A 19,581-nucleotide genomic window follows, 5' to 3' on the forward strand; every position below is an offset into this window, starting at 1 on the left:
GCCTGCTTGCGAAGATGCTCTTCCCTCTCTTCGTTAGGTGGAGCCCGTCTCTGCCTAGCACTCCTCCTTCTTGGAACACCATCCCATGATCAAAGAATCCAAAGCCTTCTCTCCGACACCACCTGCATAGCCATTCATTGACTTCCACGATTCGACGGTCTCTACCCAGGCCTTTTCCTTCCACGGGGAGGATGGACGAGTAGACCACTTGCACCTCAATCTCCTTTATCCTTCTTCCCAGAGCCACGTAGTCTGCAGTGATCCACTCAAGGTCATTCTTGGCAGTATCATTGGTGCCCATGTGGAGAAGCAGGAAGGGGTAGCGATCTGAGGACTTGATGACTCTTGTTAGTCTCTCCGTCACATCCTGAATCCTAGCTCCTGGCAAGCAGCAGACTTCCTGGTTTTCCCGGTCGGGGCGGCAGATAGATGACTCAGTCCCCCCTCGGGTCTTGGTCTTCTTACCCCACCTCAGCACTTCTCCAAACTCTCCTCTGCTTCCCTTCAAACTGCTCTCTGCTCCAGCACCAAACCACTCTGCTTCAACTCCTCCTTCTGTCTGATTGAAGCAGCGGTTTTTATCAGGTGACTGGCTTCAGGTGCTCTAATTGGCTTCTGGAGTTTTAATTGGCTTCAGATGCTTTAATTAATCTATAGCAAACTTTCTTTCCTCTACGGGGAATGAGACTCCCTTCTAACACTCTCCTGCTGCCCTCTGGCCATGCTGTATCACATACCTCCCCCTCCCCCGCTCAACACCATGGGGTTGGGCTACTTGACTAGAGGCAGTGCTGTCGTGATAGGCCACCAGCGTTGCCGTGTTGGCTTCCGGCCCTGTGCTGTACCCGGAAATGGAAGGGCTGCAGGGATAGGAACCACCTAGTCACTCTTGCATTCTTCTCCTTGTTTCTGTGCATCCACTGGAGTGGGGCGTGGTCTGTCACAAGGGTAAACCGCCGCCCCAGTAGGTAGTAGCGGAGAGTCTCCATAGCCTATTTTACCGCCAGCCATTCCTTTTCAACGACAGCATACTTTTGTTCCCTGGGGAGGAGTTTCCAGCTGAGGTACAAGATCGGGTGTTCCTCCTCCTCTACCATCTGCGAGAGGATGGCTCCTAGCCCTGCCTCCGTGGCATCTGTTTGTAGGATGAATTCCTTCTCGAAGTCTGGGGCTATGAGTACTGGATAGCAGCAAAGGGCTGTCCTTAAATTTGCAAATGCTACTTCTGCCGCATCAGTCCACTTTACTATCTCGAGGCCCCAAGCCTTTATCAAATCCGTCAATGGCCCTGCTCTTGTGACGAAATGAGGGATGAATCTCCGATAGTATCCTACTATCCCTAGAAATGCTCTGACCTGCTTTTTGCGGACTGGTCGAGGCCAACCTTGTATTGCCTCCACTTTGTTCCATTGGGGTTTCACCAGATCTCTCCCTACTACATACCCGAGGTATCTGGCCTCAGCTAGTCCTATCATGCACTTGAGAGGGTTGGCAGTGAGGCTGGCCTTCCGCAGGGCATCTAGCACTGCTTCTACTTTTTCTAGGTGTGTTTACCAGTCAGGGCTATGGATGACTATGTCGTCTACATAGGTGGCGGCATACTTGGCATGGGGTCACAGCAATTTGTCCATAAGTCATTGGAATGTTGCAGGGGCCTCATGGAGTCCAAAAGGGAGGACAGTGTATTGGAACAGGCCTTCGGGTGTAGAGAAGGCAGTCTTTTCCTTGGCATTCTCAGCCAGGGGAATTTTCCAATATCCTTTGGTCAGGTCCAGAGTGGTTAGGTATCAGGCCTTGCCTAACTGATCAACTAGCTTGTCAATGTGTGGTATTGGATTGGCATCAAATTGGGATACTTCATTCAACTTCTGGAAGTCATTGCAAAACCTCAGGGTGCCGTCAGGCTTGGGGACTAGGACAATGAGGCTGGACCACTGGCTGTGGGATTCTTCAATAACCCCGAGTTCCAGCATCTTCTTCACTTCTGTCCTAATTTCTTCCCTTTTAGCTTCTGGTATTCGGTGCGGTCTTATCGTCACCCTTACTCCGGGACTGGAGACAATATGATGTTGGACCAGTGTCGTACGGCCCGGCTGTGTACAGAACACATCCTGGTTCCATTGGATCATATCAATGACCTCTGTTCATTGTTCTGGAGTTAACTCAGGAGATATCTTCACCTGCTCCTGTGGGTCATCTGTCTGGGGTGGAGCTCCCCAAATGACCGGGCACGTCTCTCGGTCACGCCAGGGTTTCAGTAAGTTGATGTGGTAGATTTGCTCTGGCCTTTGGCGGTCTGGTTGTCTGACCTTATAGTTCACCTCCCCAATGGCTTCCACTATCTCATATGATCCATGCCAGCCGGCTAGGAGTTTGCTTTCTGCTGTCGGCACTAGCACCATCACCCGTTCCCCCTGCTGAAATCTCTGTACTTTCGCCCCACGGTTGTAATATGTCCGCTGGGCCTCTTGTGCTTTTTCCAAATGTTCTCGTACTATAGGGGTTACTCCAGTTATTCGCTCTCTCATCTGTGTCACGTGCTCAATGACATTCTTTCCTGGGTTGCGTTGTTCATCCCAATCTTCCTTGGCAATATCTAACATTCCGCCTGGGTGACGTCCGTATAGTAGTTCAAAGGGAGAGAAACCAGTGGATGCCTGGGGGACTTCCCATATAGCAAACATTAGATATGGTAGAAGGATATCCCAATCTTTTCCGTCCTGTGCTACCACCTTCCGGATCATACTTTTAAGGGTACGGTTAAACCACTCGACCAGTCCATCTGTTTGTGGATGGTAGACTGAAGTCCATATGGCCTGGATGCGAAGTAGGGTACATAAGTATTTTAATTAATTTTGACATGAAAGGGGTTCCTTGGTCTGTCAGGATCTCCTTAGGGTTGCCCACTCTGGAGTAGTTCTTTTGCTATTGCCTTGGATGTGGGGTTTCTTAAAGGAATGGCTTCTGGATACCACGTGGCATAGTCAAGGATGACTAGTACATTTTGGTGGCCCCATGCCAATCTTTCCAGTGGGCCCACTATGTCCATGGCTATCCTCTCGAAAGGGACTTCAATAATAGGCAAAGGTACTAATGGGGCTCGCAAGTGAGGTTGGGGGCTATGCAACTGGCATTCAGGGCAGGAGGCACAATAGTGCTGGACCTCTGCATGTAGTCCTGGCCAATAAAACCTTCTTAGGACTCTATCCAGTATCTTGTCTACTCCTAGATGTCCCTGTACTTTTGGCCTGGGTTAGTTGGTCTTGCCCCGCCAAATTCCCTGAGACCAGCGTGACAGCACTCCTGGAATCTACGAATGCTATGGTCTCAGTACCATTCATTTTTGCTAATCTTGTATACCCATGCGAGGTCATTGCGACCCCTAGCAGGCCGATTAGGCCACATTGCTCCCCATGATCCCCTAGATTACATTGCATAGGCTCTTCCCTGTTGGGGCATTGGGCTGCTATATGCCCCAATTCCCCACACTCATAACACCGCTCCCTTATTCCAGTTGCCGCCCTCTGCCTGGGGCTATTTGGCTGGCCCCTCAGCCCTCTCTTCCCAACCCCCCAGGTCCCTTCTTGGACTCGGGCCATTCCTCAGTGTCTTTCCTCCCAGTTATGGTTCTCCTGGAGTTCTCAACAGTCTGGGGCCTTGGGTTTGGGACTGGCTTCCTGTTTTGCTGTGTCTGGAACAGTTCGCGGGCTGCCAGCTGTCTTTCCACGAGGGAGAACAACTCATCATAAGTGAAGGGGTCATTCTGGCCAACCCAAGCCCGGAGGCCTGGTGGTAGCCCCCTCCTATACCGGTCCAGTACCAGGAGCTCCATCATCTTCTCAGAGCTGAGGGCCTCAGGGCGCAGCCATTTCCAGGTCAGGTGGATCAGGTCAAACAATTGCGATTAGGGTGTCTTGTCCTCCGTATACTGCCACTCATGGAACCTCTGGGCTCGCAATGCTGTCGTTACTCCAGATCTGGCCAGGATCTCTGCCTTCAGCTGGGAGTAATCTGCTGCAGTCTCCGCGGCCATATCATAGTAGACCTTCTGGGCCTCCCCACAGAGGAACGGGACAAGGATACCAGACTCATAGACTCATAGATAGACTCATAGATATTAAGGTCAGAAGGGACCATTATGATCATCTAGTCCAACCTTCTGCATAATGCAGGCCACAGAATCTCACCCACCCACTCCTGCAATAAACCTCTCGCTTATGTCTGAGCTATGGAAGTCCTCAAATCATGGTTTAAAGACTTCAAGGTGCAGAGAATCCTCCAGCAAGTGACCCGTGCCCCATGCTACAGAGGAAGGCGAAAAACCCCCAGGGCCTCTGCTGATCTGCCCTGGAGGAAAATTCCTTCTTGACCCTAAATATGACGATCAGCTGAAACCCTGAGCATGTGGGCAAGATTCACCAGCCAGATACCCAGGAAAGAATTCTCTGTAGTAACTCAGATCCCACCCCATCTAACATCCCATCACAGGCCATTGGGCCCATTTACCATGAATAGTTAAAGATCAATTAATTGCCAAAATCATGTTATCCCATCATACCATCTCCTCCATAAACTTATCGCGTTTAATCTTGAAGCAAGATAGGTCTTTTGCCCCCACTGCTTCCCTTGGAAGGCTATTCCAGAACTTCACTCCTCTGATGGTTAGAAACCTTCTTCTAATTTCAAGTCTAAACTTCCTGATGGCCAGTTTATATCCATTTGTTCTTGTGTCCACATTGGTACTGAGCTTAAATAATTCCTCTCCCTCTCCGGTATTTATCCCTCTGATATATTTATAGAGAACAATCATATCTCCCCTCAACCTTGTTTTTGTTAGGCTAAACAAGACAAGCTCCTTGAGTCTCCTTTCATAAGACAGGTTTTCCATTCCTCGGATCATCCTAGTAGCCCTTCTCTGTACCTGTTCCAGTTTGAATTCATCCTTCTTAAACATGGGAGACCAGAACTGCACACAGTATTCCAGATGAGGATTCACCAGTGCCTTGTATAATGGTACTAACACCTCCTTATCTCTACTGGAAATACCTCGCCTGATGCATCCCAAGACCGCATTAGCTTTTTTCATGGCCATATCACATTGGCGGCTTATAGTCACCCTGTGATCAACCAATACTCCAAGGTCCTTCTCCTCCTCCGTTACTTCTAATTGATGCGTCCCCAGCTTATAACTAAAATTCTCATGATTAATCCCTAAATGCATGACCTTACACTTCTCATTATTAAATTTCATCCTATTACTATTACTCCAGTTTACAAAGTCATCCAGATCCTCCTGTATGATATCCCGGTCTCTCTCTAAATTGGCAATACCTCCCAGCTTTGTATCATCCGCAGACTTTATTAGCACACTCCCACTTTTTGTGCTGAGGTCGGTAATAAAAAGATTGGTCCCAAAACCAATCCTTGAGGAACTCCACTGGTAACCTCCCTCCAGTCTGACAGTTCACCTTTTAGTATGACCCGCTGTAGTCTCCCTTTTAACCAATTCCTTACCCACCTTTCAATTTTCATATTGATCCCCATCTTTTCCAATTTAACTAATAATTCCCCATGTGGCACCGTATCAAATGCCTTACTAAAATCTAGGTAAATTAGATCCACTGCATTTCCTTTGTCTAAAAAATCTGTTACTTTCTCAAAGAAGGAGATCAGGCTGGGTTGGCAGGATCTACCTTTTGTAAAACCATCTTGTATTTTGTCCCATTTACCATTGACCTCAATGTCCTTAACTACTTTCTCCTTCAAAATTTTTTCCAAGACCTTGCATACTACAGACGTCAAACTAACAGGCCTGTAGTTACCCAGATCACTTTTTTTCCCTTTCTTAAAATAGAAACTATGTTAGCAATTCTCCAGTCATATGGTACAACCCCTGAGTTTACAGATTCATTAAAAATTCTTGCTAATGGGCTTGCAATTTCATGTGCCAATTCCTTTAATATTCTTGGATGAAGATTATCTGGGGCCCCCGATTTAGTCCCATTAAGCTGTTCGAGTTTCGCTTCTACTTCAGATATGGTAATATCTACCTCCATATCCTCATTCACATTTGTCATGCTACCATTATCCCTAAGATCCTCATTAGCTTTATTAGCTGAGGCAAAGTATTTGCTTAGATATTGGGCCACTGATCTTGGGGCCAGGCCTCCCGCAGGGCTGGTCTTTGAAAAGCCAGGAGGTATGCCTCCACATCATCCTCCCGTGTCGTTTTCTGTAGGCAGTGGCTGGCCCGTATGGTCCAGGTCTCATCGCAGTTGCAGTTCAGCTCCATAAGGGCCTTCATCTGGTTCACCAGCTGTTGCAGCAGGGCTGCGGTGGCTTGTATTAGGGCCTTGACCACATTGTCCATCTTAGGGATGGGAGGGTTTTGGCTAACCCTGGTTTACGTCCCCAGCACGTAGATCCCACTGCTAACACCACGTGTGGCAAATTGCCGGCACTACTATGATGGGTCTCGCGCTTTCTCTTCTTGTGTGTGGGGGTTTCAGGGCACCATTTCTTGCCCCTGAACTGGGGTATTAACTGCCCCTCTAGTGTCCTAAAGGAGGGGAGTGGAGAGGGAGGCACCCAGGCCTGCCCTATACTCTGGGTCCCAGCCCAGGGGCCCTAGGGATAGCGGTAAACCACTTGAACTAGCGGTTCCTTCCCCTGGGCTACTTCCCTCTCCTGCCCTTCAGCTTGTGGGGCTTCCTGCCCTCCCTCTGCACAAACCAGGTGTCCCTTTACCTAGAGTCTTGGTCTTCTTAGCCCACCTCAGCACTTCTCCAAACTCTCCTCTGCTTCCCTCCAAACTGCTTTCTGCTCCAGTACCAAACCACTCTGCTTCAACTCCTCCTCCTGTCTGATTGAAGCAGGGGGTTTTTATTAGGTGACTGGCTTCCGGTGCTTTAATTGGCTTCCGGTGCTTTAATTGGTTTCAGGTGCGTTAATTAATCTATAGCAACCTCTCTTACCTCTACAGGGAATAAGTCTCCCTTCTAACACTCTCCTGCTGCCCTCTGGCCATGCTGTATCACATAATCTATCCCTTTCTTAATGGTGCCCAACATTCTGTTGGCTTTTTTGCCTGCCGCTGCACATTGAGTGGATATTTTCAGAGAATCCTTTTGTAGCTTTTTACAGTCTGCCTGGGACTTAACTATCTTGAGTAGTTTGGTATCATCTGCAAATTTTGCCACCTCACTGTTTACCCCTTTTTTCAGATCATTTATGAATATGTTGAATAGGACTGGTCCCAGTACATACCCCTGGGGTACACCACTATTTACGTCTCTTCATTCTGAAAACTGATCATTTATCCATACCCTTTGCTTCCTATCTTTTAACCAGTTACCAGTCCATGAGAGGACCTTCCCTCTTATCCCATGACTGCTTACTTTGCTTAATAGCCTTTGGTGAGGGACCTTGTCAAAGGCTTTCTGAAAATCTAAATACACTATATCCACTGGATCCCCCTTGTCCACATGCTTGTTGACCCCCTGAAAGAATTCTAGTAGATTGGTGAGTCATGATTTCCCTTTACAAAAACCATGTTGACTCTTCCCCAACAAATTATGTTCATCTATGTGTCTGACAATTTTGTTCTTTTTAAAAATTGGCGTCACATTAGCTATCCTCCAGTCATTTGATATAGAAGCTGATTTTAATGACAGGTTACAGACTACAGTTAGTAGGCCTGCAATTTCACATTTGAGTTCCTTCAGAACTCTTGGGTGAATACCATCTGGTCCTGGTGACTTATTACTGTTTAGTTAACCAATTTGTTCCTCCTCTAATGACACCTCAATCTGGGACAGTTCCTCAGATTTGTCACCTAAAAGGAACGGCTCAGGTTTGGGAATCTCCCTCACCTCCTGAACCATGAAGACTGATGCAAAGAATTCATTGAGTTTCTCCGCAATGACCTTATCATCCTTGAGTGCTCCTTAGCATGTTGATCGTCCAGTGGCCCCACTGGTTGTTTAGCAGGCTTCCTGCTTCTGATGTACTTGCTGTTACTTTTTGAGTCTTTGGCTAGCTGTTCTTCACATTCTTTTTTGTCCTTCCCAATTATATTTTTAAACAACACTTGCCAGAGTTTATGCTCCTTTCTATTTTCCTCACTAGGATTTAACTTCCACTTTTTAAGAGGATGCCTTTTTGCCTCTCACTGCTTCTTTTACTTTGTTGATTAGCCACGGTGGCTCTTTTTTGCTTCTCTTACTATGTTTTTTAATGTGGGGTATACATGTAAGTTGAGCCTCTATTATGGTGTCTTTAAAAAGTTTCCATACAGGTTGCAGGGATTTCACTTGTGGCACTGTACCTTTTAATTTCTATTTAACTAACCTCCTCATTTTTGTGTAGTTCCCGTTTCTGAAATTAAATGCTACGGTGTTGGGCCACTGTGGTGTTTTCCCCACCACAGGGATGTTAAATTTAATTATATTATGGTCACTATTACCAAGCAGTCCAGCTATATGCACGTCTTGGACCTGATCCTGTGCTCCACTTAGGACTAAATCAAGAATTGACTCTTCTCTTGTGGGTTCCAGGTCTAGCTGCTCCAAGAAACAGTCATTTAAGATGTCAAGAAACTTTATCTCTGCATCCCGTCATGAGGTGATATGTACCCAGTCAATATGGGGATAGTTGAAATCCCCCATTATTATTGAGTTTTTTATTTTAATAGCCTCTCTAATCTCCCTGAGCATTTCACAATCATCATCACTATCCTGGTCAGGTGGTCGGTAGTATATCCCTACTGCTATACTCTTATTATTCAAGCATGGAATTACTATGCATAGAGATTCCATGGTACAGTTTTGTTCATTTTAGATTTTTACTTCATTTAGAACAATTGAAACACTGTCATCATCTAGAGTCTGACCTCCTGCATAACACAGAACTTCCCTGAAATTATTCAGTTTGAATAGAGCATATTGTGATGTGTTCCCCCCGGGGTGTCACCTGGAACTGGGGTATCACTGAGCCATCTGACTCATCACCCAGGGTTCCCTCTCAGCACTGTGCTGCTGTGACAAGCTGTAGACCCGCTCCTGGTCCTAGACTGCCAGCAGCATTTACACAGGCAGGGACACACCCAGCTGCAGTTACTAGCTGTGACCAGTCACTGCTGGAACCAACAATGGAGAGGCTACAGCCAAGATACCCCCAGCTTCCCAGCCTAGGACCCCAGAGCTGTACTGTCCCGCTTTGGTCAAAACCTCAATCAGTATGAATTTATTACTTAGTTCGCCCCTCCCTTAATGTGGAGAGGAATATGCAACAAGCCTGTGTTAACCGAACTGAGATTTTTTCCCCAGACCCTGCACTCAAAGGCACACTGATTTAGATAAAGCAAAAAACCAAGTTTATTAAAAGAAGATAGATTTTAAGTGATAGCAAACAGATCAAACAGATTACCTAGCAAATAAAAAACCCCACAAACTAAGCCTAAAATACTAGAGAGATTGGATATGAATTAGCAATTTTTCACCCTGGCTGCTGATACAAGCAGTCCACCAGGTTTCCATACACAGGCTAGAAATCCTTCTCTCCGTTCAGTCTTTGTTTCTCAGATGTTTCCAGGAGTTCTCTTATGTGGGGCATGAGGCCACTAGATATCACACCCCACCTTAGATAGTTTTAACATATGATGGGAACCCTTTGTTCCAAAAATAGTTCCCAGCCCAGTTTGTGGAAAAATACAGGTACCCAAAATGGAGTCCAGTATCATGTGGTCTGGTCACATGCCCTTGCTGAGTCATAGCAGCCATTACTTACAGGCCTGCTGAAGCGATACAGAATCTTTGTAGAATTTTTCTGCCTGCCTCTAACAAATCTTCGCATGTGCGAACTGAGATCTGGGTGGTTTTTATGGGGATGGCAAAATTACATCCCTCACACTAGGGCCCTGTTTCTCAAATGCGGCCACTGTTGCCGCATGCGGATACCGGGGGTTTCCCTGCGGCTCAGGCAGGTTCCTGGGCAGTGGGGGCAGGAAGCATCTGCTCCCTTCCCTTCCTTCCTGTTGCTCCTGCATGTGCCGCCTCTCTGGAGACACAGGTGGGACACACAAGGCTTAAGGAGCAAGGTGAGCAGTTGGGGTGGGGGGAGGAGGCGAGTGGTGAGGCAAGTGGCTGGCAGGGTGGCCTGGCGGGGGAGTAAGCAGGCAAGCAGCGAGCCAGCAGCAGAGTGAGGAGGCAGGTGGGGGGTGGGTCTGGCTGCGAGTGGGGGAGTGAGGAGGCGAGCAATGAGCCACCAGCGAGTGGGGGTTCTCGTGGCAGGCACGGGGGTGTCTGTGGCAGGGGAGCGAGGAGGCAAGCGGTGGGTGGGGGAGGATAAGAGGAGGCGAGCGGCGGGTGGGGAACTGAGGAGGGACGCAGGAGGCAAGTGGCAGGCGGGGGAGTGAGGAGGTAAGCGGCGGGCATATGGGCAGCAGGTGGATTCCCCCCTTTGGGGAGGCTCGTCCCTGACTCCACCGCTTCCGCCTGCCCCCTCCCCCCAGCAGCCAGAGCCCCAAGACCGCTGCCCTTCTGTGGCTGGAGCCACAAGACCCCAACCTGGAGAAGCCCCGAGTGTGTCCCCCTCAACTGGAGGAGCCCCAAGAACCTACACACACACACACACACCTGCCCGGAGAAGCCCTGGGCCAGCCACAGGCATGCCTCACCTCCCCAACCCTCCCCAGACCCAAGCTGCCCAGAGATGTTTTTCATTATTATTTGGACTTCTATTATGTCAAAGCATTTTTAAATTTACTTCAGAATTGTTGTACAGACAACCACTTTTATCCAAAAAGCAAAAGAAACAATAATAAAAAGACAAGAACGTGCAAAATACCTTATTTGAGTTTCTATTTTGTTAGGCCCAGTAAAGAATAGAGATAATTGTGTATTATTTTTATTATTGAGTTTGCAAAAAAAACCCCAAAACCTTATGTCAGGGTTCCCTCCCCACTCTGAACGCTAGCGTACAGATGTGGGGACCCACATGAAAGACCCCCTAAGCTTATTCTTACCAGCTTAGGTTAAACACTTTCCCAAGGCACAAATTTCGCCTTGTCTTTGAACAGTATGCTGCCACCACCAAGTGATTTAGACAAAGCACAGGGAAAGGACCACTTGGAGTTCCTATTTCCCCAAAATATCCCCCCAAGCCCTAACACCCCCTTTCCTGGGGATGCTTGAGAATAAACAAGATGAGCACAAACCAGCCTTGGATTTTTAAGACCCAAAAAACCCAATCAGATTCTTAAAAAACAGAACTTTATAAGAAGAACAAAAAAAGATAAGAGATCAACTCTGTAAGATCAGAGTGGAAGATAATCTTACAGGCAGTCAGATTCAAAACATAGAGAATCCCTCTAGGCAAAACCTTAAGTTACAAAAGACACAAAAACAGGAATGCACATTTCCTCCAGCATAGCGAATTTCAAAAGCCAAAACAAAGAAAACCTAACGTATTTTCTAGCTAGATTACTTACTAACTAGATTACTTACTAACTTTACAGGAGTTGGAGGGCTTGCATCCTTGATCTATGCCCGGCAAAGGTATCACACACACACAGACAAAGCCTCCCCGGCCGCCCCCCCCCAGATTTGAAAGTATCTTATCCCCCCATTGGTCATTTCTAGGTCAGGTGCCAGCCAGGTTACCCAAGCTTCTTAACTCTTTACAGGGAAGAGGATTTTATAGTACTGTATCAGAGCTTCTTAACCCTTTCCCTTTATATTTATGACACCTTACATTAATAAATTACAATGATTTGGATGTATATATGTGTATATTACTTTATTATCTTTAGGAAAAGTAAATAATTTTAGGAAAAAAGTGTTCGTGCAGCCACCAGAAAGAGTTGGTGGCCGTACTCTGAGGCCACCGAAAAATTTGTTGCAAGAACCTGTGCACAAGGGCCAAATTTCCAGTCCCTGCTCCACAGCATGGAGGTGCTAGAGATCCTCAACAAAACAGTTGTAAGAACATTTTAACATGGTCAAAATAATATTAATTCCCTAGCTCCATTCTTGGAATTGAAAGCAGCTCAACTTACAATGCAGGAGTCTAATATGGCAAATTAAAAACAGTTCCTCAGCTGAATAAAATATAAAATTATACTGTATTTTTATAATTTAGGTGATGCACGAGCAACTGAAAATCTGGGACTAACAGCTATACACACACTCTTTGTGCGGGAGCACAATCGCTTGGCTATCGAGTTGAAGAAATTAAATCCATGCTGGGATGGAGAGAAGCTCTACCAGGAGGCTCGAAAAATCATAGGTGCCATGACCCAGGTACTAGCTGCAATATTGGTGTTGCTTCCATTCACTTGTGGATTAAAACATTTTTTGCTCAGATTTAGACATGATTTTTCCCCTCCAGAATTGCCTGTGCAGGTTCCTACACACCAAGCTCGCTTAATCCTGTAGCCACTGGGGCTATGTGTGTAGCAGCCTGCAGATCTAAATGTTTTAGGCACCCTGTGTGCTGCAAGCCCCTCTGCCTTATCAGTCATTCACAGCTCAGTTTTAGTGGCTTAGTGTTGTACAAATGGAAATAATTTCTGTGACAGATATTTAACCGCATGCGGTATCTTTGGGGACCAATGTAATCAATCTAGGAATAGTTTCAGTATGATTGTGTTCTACTCCATTGGGGTAGTTACTACAGCTCCTCCAGGAATTAAAAACAGTGTGGGGATGATTAATGTGAGTTGCTAAGACAACTCCGTGGGGTGGATTGCATTTCTTGGCTCAGACTGGGTTTTCCAGAGACAGGGAAAGAACTTGGGCTATAGAATGGTTGAGTTTAAACACACTCGAGGTCCTCATTTTGATTCAGGAATCAGACAGGACCTTTGGTCCTAAGGGGACCCCACTGCCATCTGAAGGGTTGGAAGAGACGTTAGCCTACCAGACTCCCCATGTGGAAGTTGGGTGATTTCTGGCGTGTTTAGTTTGTGTGTAACAAGTTTTATTGTTTTTATATATTGTCTCTGTGATGCTTTTATCCTAAGAATAAATGTACTCTGCTGAGAAAGAGCTGTGTGGTAGTTGGTAACTACTGGCTCGTGCCAGTTATTGCCCTTAGAGAGAAAGCACAGCCCAGGCTGACTGGCTTGGAGAGGATATCACGGTGGGTGGCAGGAGGCTGTGCAGCCTTAAAACCCCAGAGATGCGGGTCTCTGTCCAAGGCAGCAGTTCTGCGGAAAAGGACCTAGGGGTGACAGTGGACGAGAAGCTGGATATGAGTCAGCAGTGTGCCCTTGTTGCCAAGAAGGCCAATGGCATTTTGGGATGTATAAGTAGGGGCATAGCGAGCAGATCGAGGGACGTGATCGTTCCCCTCTATTCGACACTGGTGAGGCCTCATCTGGAGTACTGTGTCCAGTTTTGGGCCCCACACTACAAGAAGGATGTGGATAAATTGGAGAGAGTCCAGCGAAGGGCAACAAAAATGATTAGGGGTCTAGAGCACATGACTTATGAGGAGAGGCTGAGGGAGCTGGGATTGTTTAGTCTGCAGAAGAGAAGAATGAGGGGGGATTTGATAGCTGCTTTCAACTACCTGAAAGGGGGTTCCAAAGAGGATGGCTCTAGACTGTTCTCAATGGTAGCAGATGACAGAACGAGGAGTAATGGTCTCAAGTTGCAATGGGGGAGGTTTAGATTGGATATTAGGAAAAACTTTTTCACTAAGAGGGTGGTGAAACACTGGAATGCGTTACCTAGGGAGGTGGTAGAATCTCCTTCCTTAGAGGTTTTTAAGGTCAGGCTTGACAAAGCCCTGGCTGGGATGATTTAACTGGGACTTGGTCCTGCTTCGAGCAGGGGGTTGGACTAGATGACCTTCTGGGGTCCCTTCCAACCCTGATATTCTATGATTCTATGATTCTAATATGACAACTGGGAGCCTAAAACTTTACGTAGGAGGGGAGAATACATGTGCAGTTACCCTGAAACTGTGACAATAACAAAAGGAGACCTAAAGAGTTAATTTTTGTCCCTGACATGGCCATATTAGGCTGCATTAGTAGGAGCATTGCCAGCAGATCGAGGGAAGTGATTATTCCCCTCTATTCGGCACTGGTGAGGCTACGTCTGGAGTATTGTGTCCAGTTTTGGGCCCCCCACTACAGAAGGGATGTTGACAAATTGGAGAGAGTCCAGCAGAGGGCATCAAAAATGATTAGGGAGCTGGGGTACATGACTTATAAGAAGAAGTTAAGGGAACTGGGCTTATTTAGTCTGCAGAAGAGAAGAGTGAGGGGGATTTGATAGCAGCCTTCAATTACCTGAAGGGGGGGTTCCAAAGAGGATGGCGCTTAGCTGTTCTCAGTGGTGGCAGATGATGGAACAAAGAACAATTGTCTCCCTCAATGGGGGAGGTCTAGGTTGGATATTAGGAAAAACTATTTCACTAGGAGGGTGGTGAAGCACTGGAATGGGTTCCCTAGGGAGGTGGTGGAATCTCCATCCTTAGAGGTTTTTAAGGCCCGGCTTGACAGACCCCTGGCTGGGATGATTTAGTTGGGGTTGGTCCCGCTTTCAGCAGGGAGTTGGACTAGATGACCTCTTCTGTGATCTCCCTTCTGTGATTTCCCTACCACATGTGGTCTGAAAGCAGCTTTTCCTCCAAGGGCTTTCCTGGCTGCAAGGTGCAGGGTTACTCTGCCAGGCAATTTATGGTGCCTTTGAACCTGGGAGCACATGGCCTGTGCGGATTCAAACATCACCTAACCCTGAATCTTCTCATGCCTACCCTTCTAAAAAGGAAGGCGATGAAAGAGCAAAAACACCATATTCTCCTTCTCCTAAACTGTCCAAGAAAACAGTGGAAAAACCTCTGCCTGCCAAAAGTATCAACAATCTGCCTCCCTCAGGAACAGTACTGAACTGAGAAGAAGGAGAGGAACAGGTTTTGGGGTAACTGCACCTGTAGTCCCCCTCTGTCATCCTTCAAAGCCATCTACTTAAGGTTGACTCCAAGATCTCATTCCTGAGTGGTAACAGCTAATTTAGACCACATCATTTTGGTCTAATGGGATTATGTTTTCTAATGGACATTTCTTTGCACTTATCAAAACTGAATTTCGTCTGCAGTTTTGTTGCCCAGTCACCCAATTTTGTGAGAGCCCTTTGTAACTCCTCACATTCTGCTTTGGACTTAACTATCTTGAGTAATTTTGTATCATCTACAAACTTTGCCACCTCACTTTTTACCTCTTTTTCCAGGTCATTTATGAATATGTTGAACAGCACTGGTCCCAGTAGAGAGCTGTTTCCCTCTCTCCATTCGGAAAACTGACCATTTATTCCTACCCTTTGTTTCCTGTGTTTTAACCACTTACTGATCCATGAGAGGACCTTCAGTCTTATCCCATGACAGCTTACTTTGCTTAAGAACCTTTGGAGAAGGACCTTGTCAAAGGCTTTCTGAAAGTCCAAATATATTATATCCACTGAAACACCCTTCTCCACATGTTTTTTGACCCCCTAAAAGAATGCTACCATGGAGATCCTTGACTTTAATCTCTTACCAAGGCTCTTGGGGAGCTTTACAGGATAAGGAGATCCAGCTGGGGAGGAAAGTTCATATCTCAGCCATGCTGTCTGTGAGTGAAGTTCAGCCCTGTGCAGAGGCCAACACAAGGCACAGGCACTATCCAAGCCCTTCAGGTAGCTGGGCCTTTCTAGTCACCCTTCCGAATATCAGCGCACTGGCTTTTCTCTGGTCCTCTGGACCATCAACATCAGTGGCTCAGAGAGCTCCCCGGCCAATTCTTTTAATTCTGTTGGGGGAAAGTTTTCCAGTCCTGCAGATTTAAAACATTTAACTTCAGCAGTTGCTGTTTAGCATGCTCCCTACTTATTATTGGAATAGAAAGCATTTAATGATCACTGCAAGTTATGAATACGTCCTCCTGCTCCTTTCAAAACACAGAACAGAAATATTTATTGAAGACTTCTGCCTCTTCTGCATCATTACACACAATTTTGCCATCCATACCTAGTAACAGAACAAAGCCATTGCTTGAATTGCTTTTGTGTCTCATATATTTAAAATTTCCTTCTTTTATCTTCCTGGCTGTTTCATTGATGTCTTGCATTTTGACACAGAATTTTTGACCAATCCTATTGATAATGTTAGAAAGTGATTGTTTTTTTCCTTTAGAAAGAGTGTATATGAGCTTCTAACTCAGTCTGTACTCCCTTCCAGGTAGTAACATACAGAGACTACTTGCCACTTCTGCTTGGAGATGAGACTGAGAAGGAAATACCATGCTATGGGGGCTATGATGAGTCTGTGGATCCCACCGTGGCAAATGTATTTTCCTTGGCTTTTCGGTTTGGTCATAGTTCAATACAGCCTTTTGTGACCCGTTTAGATGATCATTTCCAACCTTTGGGTCCACATTTCCGGGTCCCTCTTCACCTCACATTCAGTGCTTCCTGGAGGGTTGTAATGGAAGGTAAGCATGCTTTGCCAGGCCCTGCCTGCAGTCCTGCTTTGCCAGCAAGGCAGAGATTCAACAATGTACTTAAGCAGATGAGTTCACTGGGACTTAAGCACATGCTTCAAGTTAACCACATGCTTAAGTAAATTCCTGAATCAGAACCTAAAGCTCGTTACATCTGATCATTTGTTTCTATTCATCAGGACATGTTTTCAGTTTATAAATCATTTCCTCAATTCCAGCAAATAAGCAATTTTCATCAAAGTGTAATTATCTGGGCAAATGGATGGAATCATAGAACAGGAAGGATCTTGAGACATCATCTAGTCCAGACCCCTCATGGGAGGACGAAGTATTATCTATTATTTGTATAGATTATTATTAGGGCTGTCAATTAATCATAGAATCTCAGGGTTGGAAGGGACCTCAGGAGGTCATCTAGTCCAACCCCCTGCTTAAAGCAGGACTGATCCCCAATTAAATCATCCAATTTTTTGTTCTTCTTGACCCAGATCCCTAAATGGCCCCCTCAAGGATTGAACTCACAAGCCTGGGTTTAGCAGGCCAATGCTGAAACCACCGAGCTATCCCACTCACATGTTGCTGAGGAAGGTGAAACACTCCCTCCCCCAAGGTTGCTGTCAATCTGACTGGGGGAAATTCCTTCCCAACCACATGTATGGTGATCAGTTAAACGCTGAGCTCGTCAGCAAGAATCCGCCAGCCAAACTCCTCAAAGGGAAAGCCTTAGAGAGAGAACCTCTATGGCCACGGAGCCTGGATGAGATGCCAGACTTTGTGCTATGGATGTTCCAGGGCCAAGATTTAGATCTAATGCAGAAAACCAAATGCTGCAGTCCTTATGAAATCAAGGGTATTACTCCAGACATGTTTAAGTGTAAAAAAATTTGGCCCCTTATGGCTTTCATTGACTCATTTGGGAGCATTACGCACAGTTGCATGTCTAACCAATTACAAATACGAAAGTAAGTTGAGGGAGTGGGAATAGTTAGGGTTAGAATGACTGGGAACAGCCCACACCATATTTGCTAGCTCCACCCCCTGGTGTGGCCATTACTGTCTTCTTCTGTGCATGTAAAAATCTGTCTGAGACCTTCTGTGCACTAAACGCTCCTTCCCATTAATAAAGCAACAGAAAAATTGTTCCCACCAATGCCAAGAAGTCTGGAACAATTTGGCTGCCTTGTATATTTTAGAAGAAAATGCAATTTCTAATAGCTGACAGAAAGGCTGTTACCATTTCTGATGTTTGAAAAGCCAATATTTCGATATCGTCCACTTTGGATATTTGAATACCCTAGCACAGCCAGGCAAACACTCTTCACATTCTCAAATGCCAACGTATGAAGGGGGAATGGAAAACAAAAGCCAACTATTCCACTGTCAAAAGATAGAACACTTGGTGAAAAGGGGCTTTAAATAGTACCATTAATGGATTGAAGGAGGAATCTTCATCAACGACCGATCACAATAAATAAAATAAATGGGCCATAGACACTACCAAATTCTTGCAATAAGTATAATAATAATTATTATCACTTACGTAGTGCTGTCACATCCAATCGCTTTATGGCCAGGATTTTCAAAAATTGACAATTGGTTTTGCCCAAATTGAGAAAGCTTAAAGAGGCCTGATTTTCAGAGTGTGAGTGCTCACGTTCTTGAAAATCTGTGCTTAACCCACTAAGGCAAACAATGTACCTTAGTGGCGCACCACTGAGCTGGGCCTCAGGAGAACTGGGTTCTAGTGCCACCTGGGTCACAGTCATGGTGGGTGACCTTTGCTCCATCAAAGCACCTCTCTGTGCTAGAGTTTCTCCATCTGTAAAATGGGGATCATGACACTGACCTTCTTTGTAAAGCACTCTGTGATCTATACAGGAGGTAGGTATTATTGTAAGGTAGTTTGTCTCCTGAATACCTATGTGAGGGAGGGAGGTATTATTATGGGAACAGAGGCAGAAAGATCCAGTGACTTGTCCAAAGTCACAGAGAAGTTAGTAGCAAAACTGGGGTTAGAACACAGGAGTATGTGGCTTTGAGTCCTCTGTTTGTACTAATTAATTGCAGTTGACTCAATCAATTGTTTTAACGCAAAACAAATTAAAAAATAATCGCAATTAATTGCAGTTTTAATCACACTGCTATACAATAATAGAATACCAATTTAAAGTTGCTATAAATATTTTTGAGGTTTTTCTATATTTTCAGACATATTGATTTCAATTACCACACAGAATATAAAGTGTACAGTGCTCACTTTATATTATTATTTTTATTACAAATATTTGGACTGTAAAAAAGATAAAAGAAATAGTGTTTGTCAATTCATCTCATACAATGTAGTGCAATCTCTTTATTGTGAAAGTGCAACATACAAATGTAGAATTATTATTTTTTTAGGGCTGTCAATTAATCGCAGTTAATGTAAGCGATTAATGTAAAATAAATTAACACATTATTTTTAATGAGTGTTAATCACATACTTCTCTTTTGACCCTTTTCACTTACTGTACTTCATCACTTGGCCGACATTGGCACAGTTCTCATGATCTGGAGTGATTCAATATCAGAAAAAATTAATGGTGCAAAGCACCAAAAGTTCAGGTCTTTTGAATGGGTCTTTATTTTTAAAAAACTTCTGGGTGGTTCTCTGGATAAAAAGGTGGTCATCTGTAGTTATTGCAAGGCTGAGTTCCAATACCATGGAAGTACTTCAAGTCTTCAGTGCCAGGTACACGCTAAACATGCTTTCACCTCAAGTTCTTGTGCTCCAGATAACCTACTGACAGCAAATGAATCCCTCCAGCCACGACAGAATATGCTTAAAGAGTTTCAGGATCGCTAGAAGCCCCTGGATCAAACAAAATACAACAGCTTAATCAATGCTATTGCAAAGTGGATAGCTATGGACTGCAGACTGTTCAACATTGTAAATGACAGAAGGTTAAAAGATGTTATTCAAATTGCATCTTCCAATCAGTCATACACCTTGCCCTCCTGAGGAACTATTGTATCACAATTACATGACCTATATCACGAGAAAACTATAAAGTTGGAGCTTCTGAAAAATGCGCTAACTGTTGCTTTGACTGGTG

The 19,581-nt window shown here is 45.4% G+C and overlaps 1 protein-coding gene across 1 annotated transcript in view; it reads left to right on the forward strand.

Moving 5' to 3' along the window:
* LOC102941880 (myeloperoxidase) overlaps positions 1 to 19,581 on the forward strand; it is an 85,013-nt gene that overhangs the window by 46,616 nt on the left and 18,816 nt on the right. The window contains exons 9-10 of the mRNA XM_037880828.2: positions 12,139 to 12,299; positions 16,225 to 16,477. Of these exons, the coding sequence (XP_037736756.2) occupies positions 12,139 to 12,299; positions 16,225 to 16,477 (414 nt within the window). The remainder of the gene's footprint in view (positions 1 to 12,138; positions 12,300 to 16,224; positions 16,478 to 19,581) is intronic.

This window comes from Chelonia mydas, chromosome 17 (assembly GCF_015237465.2).
Source record: "Chelonia mydas isolate rCheMyd1 chromosome 17, rCheMyd1.pri.v2, whole genome shotgun sequence".
Classification (NCBI taxonomy): Eukaryota; Metazoa; Chordata; order Testudines; family Cheloniidae; genus Chelonia; species Chelonia mydas.